This window comes from Balaenoptera ricei, chromosome X (genome assembly GCF_028023285.1).
Source record: "Balaenoptera ricei isolate mBalRic1 chromosome X, mBalRic1.hap2, whole genome shotgun sequence".
Taxonomy (NCBI): domain Eukaryota; kingdom Metazoa; phylum Chordata; class Mammalia; order Artiodactyla; family Balaenopteridae; genus Balaenoptera; species Balaenoptera ricei.
In genome coordinates, this window is record NC_082660.1 from 13,889,643 (window position 1) to 13,902,996 (window position 13,354).

The 13,354-nt window shown below is 43.2% G+C and overlaps 1 protein-coding gene across 3 annotated transcripts in view; it reads left to right on the plus strand.

Moving 5' to 3' along the window:
• Nucleotides 1–13,354, plus strand: part of TXLNG (taxilin gamma) — a 59,798-nt gene that overhangs the window by 42,654 nt on the left and 3,790 nt on the right. For all 3 annotated transcript variants that reach the window (XM_059910573.1, XM_059910574.1, XM_059910575.1), the window contains exons 5-9: nucleotides 599–793; nucleotides 3,601–3,720; nucleotides 5,365–5,439; nucleotides 11,321–11,413; nucleotides 12,937–13,032. In XM_059910573.1, coding sequence (XP_059766556.1) covers nucleotides 599–793; nucleotides 3,601–3,720; nucleotides 5,365–5,439; nucleotides 11,321–11,413; nucleotides 12,937–13,032 — 579 coding nt within the window. The remainder of the gene's footprint in view (nucleotides 1–598; nucleotides 794–3,600; nucleotides 3,721–5,364; nucleotides 5,440–11,320; nucleotides 11,414–12,936; nucleotides 13,033–13,354) is intronic.

Below are 13,354 nucleotides of genomic sequence, written 5' to 3' on the forward strand. Positions count from 1 at the left end.
TCCTTGGATTTCGGTGTTCATGAAACTGAGTTGTATTTTTTCCCCATAGCAAGTCCACACTTTGATTGAACTGGTAACGCTTTAGACACTAGACACGTAAAGGTCTCTTAGCACTTGGATCTGAGCAAGAGTTGGGACTAAGCTTTTGAGATGCAGATTCCTTTTGTCCCTTGCCATCTAGGGGAGTAGAAGCTGTGACCCAGAAAGTAAGGGGCAGGAAGGGACCTCCCTCTTCAGGCTGATTTCAGATGCTGCCCTGCAGGACTAGCAAGGGGGAGGGTATTTGGGAAGCCCGCGTGGAGGGAGCTGGCTGCGTGGTGAGACTCCTTCCTGTCTCTCAGCGTGGCGAGCTTTAGTTGGCCACAGAGCACTTACTGTAGAGCACGGCAGTCGGCGCCTCTCTGATTATCTACCTAGGAGAAGCTGCTTGCTTTCCAACGAGAGAGCCTTCCGGTCCTAAATAAAGGGAAGGAATTCTAGTTCAGAAGCACCACTTCAGTGCAGCAAGCAGTGAACCCACATGGCAGCAGTGTCTTTTGTGGGCGTCTGTGCCATTTGTAGGTCTGTACGATTAACAGAAATTGTTTTGGATAATAAGGAAGAAAATATGCAACAGGCACGAGAGGAGGAAGAAAGACGGAAAGAGGCCACTGCGCACTTCCAAATCACTTTGAATGAAATCCAGGCACAGCTGGAGCAACACGACATACACAACGCCAAGCTCCGCCAGGAGAACGTCGAGCTGGGCGAAAAGCTGAAGAAGCTCATCGAGCAGTACGCACTGAGGGAGGAGGTAGGGCAACTGGTGTGTCCCCTCACTACGAACCAAAAGCATTCCCTAAAACTCTTCCTTCAGGGTGTTTTAGAACCTTCTTCCTCCAGGGTGTTTTAGAACCTTTGTGTATGCATGGTGGAAGTCTGGCCTTCCCTCACAGGATTCTTGGGGACCATACTCAATGGCCCAGAAGTCAGTGGATTTGGGTGCGTGAGGCAATTTCTTGGAGACAGTGTTAAGCACTACTCGTCTTCCGTGTGATTCTGGAAGATTGTAATTTTAGCATAGATTTTCCGCTTATCTAGACTAAAAGTGAGTAAGTACCTGGCCCCAAAATATGCTGTATTTTAGACGTCTATGATAATCTGTATGGTCTACACTATCATTCCGTTATGCCTGTGTTTCAGATATTTTTTTTTAGTGGCAGTTTTATAGTATTTGGGAGAAAAAACGAACCTATTTCTAAACCCTTATACACCCAATTGAAGGAAAAAGTTTACTGGAAGGATCTGTGGCACCTCATCTTGGTCACTGGCCTCCAACTAAGAGTTCTACAAGCTAGTTGGGAAGTCTGGGCGGGGTGTCTAGATTAAACGCAAATAGGCGATCATGTGCTTTTTTTAAAGTTCCTCCCTTTTAGAGGTCAAATGGGCAGGAACAAAGGGTTAGGTTCTTTAAATGACACATCCCTTGCCTTTTTTTTTTAAAATTAATTAATTAATTATTTATGGCTGTGTTGGGTCTTCGTTTTTTGTTTTTTTTGTTTTTTTAATTTTACTTTATTTTATTTATTTATTTATGGCTGTGCTGGGTCTTCATTTCTGTGCGAGGGTTTTCTCTAGTTGCGGCAAGTGGGGGACCACTCTTCATCGCGGTGCACGGGCCTCTCACTATTGCGGCCTCTCTTGTTGCGGAGCACAGGCTCCAGACGCGCAGGCTCAGTAATTGTGGCTCACGGGCCTAGTTGCTCCGCGGCATGTGGGATCTTCCCAGAACAGGGCTCGAACCCGTGTCCCCTGCATTGGCAGGCAGATTCTCAACCACTGCGCCACCAGGGAAGCCCGGGTCTTCGTTTCTGTGCGAGGGCTTTCTCTAGTTGTGGCAAGCGGGGGCCGCTCTTCATCGCGGTGCGCGGGCCTCTCACTATCGCGGCCTCTCTTGTTGTGGAGCACAGGCTCCAGACGCGCAAGCTTAGTAATTGTGGCTCACGGGGCCCAGCTGCTCCACGGCATGTGGGATCCCCCCAGACCAGGGCCCGAACCCTTGTCCCCCGCATTGGCAGGCAGACTCTCAACCACTGCGCCACCAGGGAAGCCCATTCCCTTGCCTTTTAAGTTAGTAAAATGTTCTCTTATGTGTGTTGTATCCCTTATAGAGATAGATTAAAATAGCTGATTTTAAAAAAAAAAGATTGTGGCATCTCTGTGGGTTATTTTATCCAGTTCAAGGCAAACTTTAGATTATATTAATTTAGAGTTTTCCATATAGCCCTTCAAAAACTGTTAGTTTTTTAAAAGATTTTCTTTTTATCACTCTCAATGCTTTTTGCTTACCTTTTTTTTTTCCTTATTATTATGGAAAATTATAAACGAAGAAAAGTAGAGACTGTATCACCTGGCTTTAGCAGATGAAACCATAGTTTCAACTATATTCCCATCACTTTCCCCTGGGTTATTTTGAAGCAAATCCAAGGTATCAGTCCATTCATATATATTTGAGGGTGTACCTCAAAAAGACTAAGGAGTCGTTTTTAGGTGTGACCACAATACCATTTAAACACACCTAAAATATTAGCAGTAATTATTTAATATTAAAATCTAGTCATCATTTAAATTTTTCCGATTGTCTCCCCGTTTTTTGTTTTAAAAAGAAAAAACCTATTTGAATCATCCAAATAAAGCCCATCTGTTTCACTGGTTGATATGTGTCAAGTCTCTAACATAAAGATTTCCTTTTCTCTCTTTTTTTATTCTTACAGTGTGTTTATTGAAGAAACTTTTTTTGTCCTAGAGAATAAATTTTCTATTAGATTATAAAGCCCTCACTTTTCTTAAAATTATTGTTTTAGTTTTGTTGTTTAATATGATAGTCTGCCACATTATAGATGTAGAAAATTTGAAAGCTATGTATGTTGAAATCACATTACCTCTGAGCCTTATTCAGTTTGAGTATTATTGAATGTTCTTTCCTTGGTCGGGGAGGGATGTTCTGATGACTTTATTGTACATAAATAACCACTTAATAATTTCACTTGGAAATCATAATGACCTTTTACCAAATTTATCTGATAAGTGCCAGGCACCAAGCACCTTACATAGTATAGCCGTTGCGTTGGCCTTTACAGTTCTGCAGTGTGGGTGTGGCTACCCCCCATAGGTGAGGGGACTGAGATTCAGCAAGGGGGAGAATTCGACTGGGGCCATTCCTCCCATCACAGCATGCTGCCTCCAACTGAGAGATTTGGGAAAATTTAATGGGGAGAAAAAAATATCCAGGAATTATGTGTATGATGTATTATGGGTTTAACAGTTTGATCTCCTTAGCCGTCTTTTTCTTGATACAATTTGAGCTTCATTTTCACCTTAGGGCAGAAATAGGAGGTACGAGGCCGGCTGCTGAGGTGCTGATGGGCCATCTCCGGAGGGAGGGATGCCGACACAGGCTTCTGCCAGCACAGCACGCGGACAGGCACCCGCTGGTATTAGCCCTGGTGGTATTAGCAGGAAAAACAGCCTCATGAGTGAGGTCTTGTAACTTGTGTCGTGTTTCCTCGTCATTCTGTCCCTTTTTTCATTAAGTGACAAGAAATTTTACTTTCCCCGTAGCACATTGATAAAGTATTCAAACATAAGGAACTGCAGCAACAGCTTGTGGATGCCAAACTGCAACAGACAACACAGCTGATAAAAGAAGCTGATGAGAAACATCAAAGAGAGAGAGAGTTTGTAAGTGCAATTTCTTAAAAAGACATGATTGCCAAAATTGTAACCAAAGCCATTTAAAACATTTAAACTTATTCTACATTTAAATTAGCACTGGGTTGTGCTAATTGTTTTTTTGCTCTAGATTGTGAAGGGCACGTGTGTGTTAGAAAACATTAGCCTTTTCTTTCTATTTAACTTTATATACAGAAGATAAACTGGAGAGATTAGACCAAGTTAGTGCAAAGACCTGCACTGATTGGACTTTTCTGTGCTTAGAATATTTATTTCACTTTTTAGATAATGGCCACCAAGTTTAAGAATTATAGCAGTATTTAGCACATTAAATTTAGGGATTCGATTTAATAGCAAGCTTAGCAAACATGGGTGTCCTTCATACTGTTACAGTTTATTTCCAAACAAGTAACTTGAAACTAGGGAAACGATTTGTTTACTCTGGTATAATTTTCTGAAAAACTTTAACAGAATTCTCTACATCCTAATCACTCAGCATTATTCTCAGAATGTGTGCTCAGATTATATGGCCTGTCAATAATTGTGAATACAGTGGAATGTCATTGGGTATGTATATTCAACACATGCAAATTTAACGTTACCTGCTTAACCAAAAAACAAAAGTCAGAAGTGGTTATGATAATGAGGACTGTCCCATCCAGATTTCACTCAAGTAACCTAGGCCCCGAGGCGAGCCAGGTATGAAGACTCGGATCCTGAATGGCCCTCATGATGTGAACATGTCACTCTGAGTGCGAGTCTAGGGTTAAGAGACAGACATTTTTCACACAGCGTGGTCGTTCCATGTGAACTGACAGCGCTGTCCCGTGCATAACTGAAGAGACAGTTGTCATTTCCCAAGTTAGAATAGAAATATGATACACATATTTAAATAAATAAATACGATACATGTATTTCTGGTTGGTTTTAAGGACTTTTCAAAACCTACTGGACTAAGTGTGACATTTTACTTCAGGGACTGAATTTCACAGCTGCCTACTATGCAATTTCACTACATAATTTTCTTAAACTCAAGTATATAAATTAAAGCTCCCATCCCATCACCACCCCCCACCCCCCACCCCCAGCTTTAAAAAAAAAGTGATCAGAAACCAGGTTCCTGATTTCATTGCTTTCGCTCCATACACTGCCTCATCTTATCTTGCCTCTCGTGGCCACGCCGCATAGCATGTGGGATCTTAGTTCCCTGACCAGGGATCGAACCTGTGCCCCCTGCAGTGGAAGCGCAGAGTCTTAACCCCTGGACCGCCAGGGACGTCCCAGAGGGGCTTTCTAAATGACCCAGATAATGTCAAGATTGTCAACCGTGTTTTCTGCGCAATACTAGACTTCTAATTATTTTCATCTAAAAGACAACAATTTAACCCTGAGTTTTGTAAACCTATTATTAGGCCTCCTGGGTACTTCTTCTAAGCAATAAAAGAGTATTCCTACATTCCTAAGTGTTAACAATGGAACAGATCAAAGATACAGGTAATTAGCAATTGATGTGACAGAATGTTTCATTCATAGACTCGTGGTTCTTGCTAAAATAATGAGTGGAAGGATTAAGCCTAACTATCTGGTCGTTGGACGTTGTAGTCATATTTGTAATGACTATTAGTATTTTGCCAGAATGTTTCTGTTTTCTAGTTATTAAAAGAAGCAACGGAATCAAGACACAAATATGAACAAATGAAACAACAAGAAGTACAACTAAAACAGCAGGTAACTTGACAGCAGGGGTAGTAAAATTTGTAAGAAAAAAATCTATGGTTCATTTGATACATACCTTGAATCTCCTCTAAGATGATTTTGCTTGTTCCCAGCAGACCTGAGAGTAGATCACACGTCCCTCTTGGAGTTTTCCTCTTTGTTTAGGGTGACCACCTCATCCTGATTTGCCTAGGACTTTCCTGGTTTTAGCACTCGGTCCCAGGAACCAGGCAGATGGGACAGTTTGTCCCGCTATCTGCAGGTCCTCCTTCCAGTATCCCACGTTATTTCCTCCCTTTCTCTGTGTGTTCCCATGTGTGTCAGCTAATTTCCTACTAAAGAAAAACTGATTTCAGATTTTAGTTCTTTTGTGTGAAGTTGAACCATATGAAATTGCTGATACTTATTTGACCTACAAAATGGCATTTTCATATAGTGTAACCTAAAATCTTTAGAATTTTGTGCTATGAGCCTGTAACCTATTTTTAAAAACTGCCTATTGATCGTGCATTTCCACTCCCAGGTAGAGTACGGAGGTGGTGGCCACCTTAATGGGGGCCCCCGACTTTCCTTCCTTCCTCCCTCCCTCCCTTCCTTCCCCTGTACAATATTGTTCACTGTAGTCACCATGCTCTACATGAGATCCCTGGAACTTATTCATCTTCTGATTGAAAGTTTATACCCTTTGACCAACATCTTCCCCTTTCTCCCCGCCCTCCACCTCTGGGAACCACCATTCTACTCTGTTTCTTTGAGTTTGGCTTTTTTAGATTCTACAGGTAAGTGATATCACACAGCATTTAGTATTTGTCTTTCTGTGTCTCACTTATTTCACTTAGCATAATGCCCTCAAAGCCCATCCACGTTGTCACAAATTGTAAGATTTTCTTCTTTCTTATGGCTGAATAATATTCCATTGTGTATATACACCACATTTTCTTTATCCAGTTATATGTTGATGGACACTTAGGTTTCTTCCATATCTTGGCTATTGTGAATAATGCTGCAATGAACATGGGAGTGCTGATATCTCTTTGAGATCCTGTTTTCATTTCTTTTGGATATATACCCAGAAGTGGAATTTCTGAATCATATGGTGGTTCTATTTTTAATTTTTTGAGGAGCCTTTATACTGTTTCCCATAGTAGGCTGCACCAATTTACAGTTCCACTGACAGTGAACAAGGGTTCCCTTTTCTCCACATCCTCACCAGCATTTGTTAACAGGTGTGAGGTGATATCTTACTGTGGTTTTGATTTGTATTTCCCTGATGACTAGTGATGCTGAGCACCTTTTCATGTACTTGTTGGCCATATGTATGTCTTTGGAAAAATGTCTATTCAAGCTGGTTTTTAAATTAAAAATTAAAAAATTAAAAAAATTTTTTTTAATTTATTTTTTGCTGTTGAGTTGTATGAGTTCCTTATATATTTTGGATATTAACCCTTTATCAGATATATATCGTTTGCAGATATTCTCTCCCATTCCGTAGATTGCCTTTTCATTTTGTTGATTGTTTTTTGTCCAGAAGCTTTTTAGTTTGATGTAGTCCCACGTGTTGATTTTTGCTTTTGTTGTCATATCCAAAAATTCATTGCCAAGACCACTGTCAAGGAGCTTTTTAACCTATGTTTTCTTCTAGGAGTTTTACAGTTTCATATCTCCTGTTTAAGTCCTTAACCTATTTCAAGTTAATTTTTGTGACTGGTATAAGATAGCAGTCCAGTTTCATTCCTCTGCATGTGGTTATCCAGTTTTCCCAACACCTTTTATTGAAGATACTTTCCTTTCCCCATTGAGTATTCTTGGCTCCCTTGTGAAATATTATTGACCATATTTGTGTGGGTTTATTTTTGTTTTGTTTTGTTTAAAATTTATTTATTTATTTTTGGCTGCGTTGGGTCTTCGTTGCTGCGCTCGGGCTTTCTCTACTTGTGGCGAGCAGGGGCTACTCTTCGTTGTGGTGTGCAGGCCTCTCATTGCGGTGGCTTCTCGTTGCAGAGCACGGGCTCTAGGCGCGCGGGCTTCAGTAGTTGTGGCTCGTGGGCTCAGTAGTTGTGGCTCGCGGGCTCTAGAGTGCAGGCTCAGTAGTTGTGGCACACGGGCTTAGTTGCTCTGGGGCATGTGGGATCTTCCCAGACCAGGGCTCGAACCCCTGTCCCCTGCATTGGCAGGCGGATTCTTAAGCACTGCGCCACCAGGGAAGCCCCTGTGTGGGTTTTTTTTGGGGCTCTCAATTCTGTCCCGTTGGTCTATGTCTCTGCTTTTATGCCCGTAGTAAATTGTTTTGGTTACTATAGCTTTGTAATAAAGCTTAATATCAGGGAGTGTAATACCTCCACTCCAGCTTTGTTTTCTCAAGATTGCTTTGGCTATTTTGTTTTGTTTGTTTGTTTTTTGTGGTTCCATACAGATTCTAGGATTATTTGTTCTATTTCTGTGGAAAATGCCGTTGGAATTTTGATAGGGCTTTGGCTAGTATGGACATTTTTAACAATATTGACTCTTCTGACCCATGAAAGGGTATCTTTCCACTTTTTTGTCTTCTTTAATTTCTTTCATCAACGTCTTACAGTTTTCAGTGTACAGTTTCTTACATTTTTCATTTCCTTGGTTAAATGTATTCCTAAGTATTTTTTTTAATGCTATAGAAAATAGGATTATTTTATTTATTTCTGTTTATTCCATTTTCAGATATTTTGTTGTTAGTGTATAGAAACATAACTGATTTCTGTATGTTGATTTTGTATCCCGAAACCTTACTGAATTTATTCTACCAATTTTTTGGTGGGGTCTTCAGGATTTTCTGTATATAAGATCATGTCATCAGCAAACAGACAGTTTTGCTTATTCCTTTCTGATTTGGATGCTGTTTATTTCTTGTTTAATTGCTCAGGCTAGGAATTTCACTATTGTGTTGAATAGAAGTGGTGAGAGTGGGCATCCTGTCTTGTTCCTGATCTTAGAGGGAAAGCTTTCAGCCTTTAAGTGACTCTTGAGTATCATGTTAGCTGTGGCTCTGTCATATATGGCCTTTATTATATTAAGTATGTTCCTTCCTTGTACCCAGTTTGTTGAGCTTTTTTTTGTTTGTTTTGTTTTGTTTCGTTTTGGCTGCACTACATGGCTTGTGGGATCTTAGTTCCCTGACCAGGGATTGAACCCGCGCCCTTGGCAGTGAAAGCGCAGATTCCTAACCACTGGACCACCAGGGAATTCCCTGTCAAGCATTTTTATCATGAATGTATGTTGAATTTTACCAAATGCATTTTCTGCATCTATTAGATCATACGATTTTTGTCTTTCATTCTATTGTATAAATGTGGTGTGTCGCATTTAATGATTTGCCTGTGTTGAACCATCCTTGTAGTTTTCTTATCTGGCCTGTACTGTCTTATCTGGCTTTGGTATCAGGGCAGTGCTGGCCTTGTACAATGAGTTCAGGAGTATTCCCTTCTCTTCACTTTTTGGGAAGAGTTTGATAAGAATTGGTGTTTGTTCTTCTTTCAGTGTTTGGTAGAATTCACCCATGAAGCTGTCTAGGCCTAGGCTTTTCTTTGTTGCCTCCCTGCTTTTCAGTCCAGACCCCTTAGGTTTGTTCTAATTCAGTCTTTCTCTGTGGTGCCTTGTGTGGAGTAAGGGTAGCAGGTGCCTCCCCACTCAAAGAAGAGGTACAGGAAGGACTTCACGGACAGGTGAAATTAGGCATTTGTACCTACAATTCACCCTTTCTCAGAAAAGTAGATTACATTTTGATGAAAAATGTATTACTCATTTTGAAAGTTTATTATGTAACAAGTTTTTAAAATGTAAGGACTCTAAATTAGTTCTAAAATGCAGACTGGCCTGAATCTTTATGAACACATTTTTTGAGTGCTGTTTGTCTTTGGGCACGTTTTACAGTGTGGTGGCACTCATTTCCTATAAAGCTAACCTAACTTAGAGTGAACATTGAAGAAGTCTTTTGAACTTTCCACCATAAGTTATTGTGCTAGAATGCTTCTAGGAATCTTTGAACCCCTTACTAGCCCTATAAATTCAGTTGTCCATATAAATGGAGAAGAGAATCAATGTGGAAAAGGTATAAAAAGTCTATAGATGGCTTTGGAAGATGGACTTTAATGCAGGGCCCCAGAGGGCCCTTCTACCGAGTTCACAGGCAGCTCCAGTTCTGTTGTACTGTTAGCAGTGCAGCTTCTCTTGTCTGTGATCGGTGTTGCCCTGAGTCATGTTATGTGATCATGAGTTTGTTTCCTTTGCTGCCACCTCTTCCTTTTCCTGCTCCCTAAATGTGCTGTTCTTCCCAGGAGTCCATCTCATTCTCTGCTCTTGCTCGCCATGTCCGTTTCCAGGCTTTGTTGATGATCTTAGTCTTATTGGTGTGTTTTGACCAATTTTGTAATCTACGCCCGTAAGTCCAAGATGGTAGTTGCCACTTACTCATTACCCAGAGGGGGCCAGCGTTGAACTCTGACGGGACAGTCCACCTGGATGTTCTCTCTTTGATAAAAACAGACCATGCTAAGACTGCCATAACTTCTAATCTCCCTCAAGTGCCAGAACTGCTCCATCAGTCCGCCTGAGCCTCACCACTGTTCCGACCCCGGGCCAGCGGCCCTGGAGGCTCTGTCACCATGTGCCCCTCGACGGACTGCTCTGCTTGGAAATCCTCTGCGCTATTCTCTTCACCCTGGAATTTCTGTTCATCCCGGCCCTCAGCCTCCCCCTCCTGGGGGGGGGGCGTGCTTTGGCTGTCTTATCGTCGCCTGGCCTGGCCTGTTGCCATGGGTAGCGTCGCTTTTGGTCCGCGTCTCCTTCCCACACCGCAGAGCTGGCCTCCTGCCTTTCCACCGGCTGCTCCGCTCCCTCCCAGGGCATCTCCCCTCCCGCCCTGGTCTTGGCTTCTCCTTATGCTCCGCACACAGCACTGCTGAAGGTGGAAAGGCATCGCTGATGCTGTTTCTTGGCCTCTGGTGATCTTTTCTTCTCCGCTTTTTTTATATGTGCTGTGTGATCTTGAGCAAAGCCCTTTATTCCTCCAGACCTGTTTCCTCATCCTGAAATAATGCAGTTACATTAGGTGGGCCCTCAGGGTTCCTGCCTTGTCTGAAATGAAATAATTCTGCCTGCCCTTGAGACCTAGCTTGGGCCTCGGCCACAAGGAGCTTCCCTAACTATTCTGACCCCTACTGCGCTGCCCCCCACCCCTGGCTTCTATGAATTCCTGTCCTGGGGGAGAAGAAGGTGACTCTGTGTTCTAAATTCTGCTTGCCTTATTGGTTAGTGCCTTATTTTCCCAGCTAGAATAAAAATTCCTTAAGGGTGAGAGTTAAAAGAAAAATTGGTGTTTCTACCTCTTTCAGCTTTTTTCTCTTAACTATACTCCCGCTGAATTCTTTCTCCCCTAACCACACCAATCCTTTGGCTTCTGTTTCATTTTCCTGCCTACATTAAGAAAAGAGTTATCCCTGATTTCAAGCTAGGAACTGTGCAGGTGGTATTCTAAAAGAATGATCTTTTTCCAAGGACAATTTTTCAAATATAAGGAGAGGAGGTAGTTCATAAAGGATTAATTGTATGAAATTTATAGCTATTCCACATACTTCAGTTTTTATTATAATTGGCGGAATGGAGCTAATAAATATTTGTACATTTTAAACAGTTACATCTAAAGATGGTGAGGTCAACATAACTTCCTAAGTTTCAGTGCATTTCAGTAGGTTCTTAGAACTGCAGCCATTGATGTCTGGGGTCGAGGATTGGGTGTGCGTTTGTTCTTATTTCTGTCGCTTATAACAGGTAACGTTTAACCATATTATGTTCTTTTTGAAAGTGTTTGGGATTTTAAATCATTTACCTAGAGCTCTGAATTTTTCATACTTGTTTTCTGTAGCTTTCTCTTTATATGGATAAGTTTGAAGAATTCCAGACTACCATGGCAAAAAGCAATGAACTGTTTACAACCTTCCGGCAGGAAATGGAAAAGGTATTTGCCTATTTTTAGTGGAGTATTGCCTAAAAGGGAATTTATATAAGAAGCTATTTTAAGCATGATTGCTACTTGGATGAGTTCATGTTTTTACTGTACTGTCTTCATTTCATCTCTTCTCATCCTCCAGTGGCATCATGTTTAGTCACTTTGCCCTCAGTAGTACCCCATGTAGCTAGTGATCTCTAGGCCCTCACAGTTGTCTTCATTAAACTTAACTCCTCTATTAAATACAATTTGTTGTTAGCAGTAAAGCGGTGTCTTTTTTATTTGCTTCAGGTGATACCTCCCAGACCCACCCCACACCCTTTTCACAAAGCTCGGTGTCCTTGGAGATCAAATTATTTAAAGACAACCAAGCCCAGAACAGTAACTACGTATTTTGGTTGGTCGATACAGATCGGTGTTTCTACCTTTTTAGCTTTTTTCTTCTTCTTCTTCGTTTATACTCCCACTGAATTCTTTCTCCCTCAAGCAAACCAATTTTGTGGTGTCTGGTTCTTTTTCCTGCCTGTGATGAGGAAGGCGGTATCCTCGATATTAAACTAAGAACCGGTATGCCCACGTAGCCACGCGTTCATCCTTATGCCGGGGGCTTTAGGGATGGGCAGCAGGGGAGGCGGTGGCGGCTGGCCCTGGGGGCAGGGTCCGCCTCGTGGCGCTGTGTGACCACGGGCGAGTTGTTACCCTTTCTGTGCCTTCTTGTTACAAATAACAAAAACGCCTGCCCTTCATAGAGTAGAGTATTTCAGGCAGCGCTTGGCCGTGGGAAGTGCTCCGGTGAATCCCTTCAGGTATCGGGAGCCCTCGGTGGGGACCCGGAGGCGCCCCTGGGCCGGGGAGCGGGCGCCCACGGCACACAGGACCCGAGAACCGGCCTCGTAGGCACCGGAACGAAACCTTCTCAATTTCTGAAAACTGGGTTCTGGCAGCGTCGGTTAAGAACGTTCCCCCGATTTTTGGACCCGTTTTATTTTTAGCAGAATCTGAAGTGGAACGGTCATGTGAGTCGTGAGGATAAGGGAAGCTGAGGGTTAATGACTTTCCCCTGGTCCCCGGCCCCTCACCTGCCCTCCGCTGCCGCTGCTTCCCAGACGGCTGCAGCCTCGGAGGTCGGGGCAGAGCGCCAGCTCTCCATCTTGGGGAGGAGGGGGGGAACCTTGATCCTTCCAGAACTCACGTGAAGTAGTTAATGCACAGAAAATTCAGGAACAGAGATTTTTTTTGGTACGACTTGGGAAGGAGGAGGGCTGGCCTCGGCCTGAAGCGAGCGCTCAGAGCCTGCCGGCGGGCAGCTTCCTCTAGATGTTGCTGCCTCTGAAACTGAGGAGATGAGATGCGGTTTTCTCATCGTATGAACCCCCACTTTGGTCCTGCCCCCGCCATCCGGGGAGCTTGTGAGATGAGCTGTGCCCTGGGCACCGTGATGGGGGCGGGAAGGACCGGTCAGGGGGTGGGGTGGGCTGTAGAGATAAGAAACGGAACCTTGAATTTAAATTTGCAATTGTGTCGATTCGCAGATGACAAAGAAAATTAAAAAACTGGAAAAAGAAACAATAATATGGCGGACCAAATGGGAAAACAATAACAAAGCACTTCTGCAAATGGCCGAAGAGGTGAGGTGGTTTCCCGCGACTAAGGTGTGATCTTAGTCCTGGGGCCTCATGACGTTCAGGTAGCTGACAGAGCAGGGGGACGTGCCTTGTGACACTGCCGTCATAGCCGAGGGCTCTGGCCAGAGCTGGGGGTGGGAGGGCTGCTGAGTGGGATCTGCCCCGGCAGGAGTCGTAGGTAGGGTCCCGGGTGAGGTGTGGGGTTTCCCACTGCTCAGCCAGCGAGGAGCCCTGGCTTGTAAGACCTGGCTTGTCCAGCTCCAGCCGGAGTTTGATTGACTGGGTCTGGGGCTGAGGGTTGGGGAATCTGCCTTCCGACTAGGCG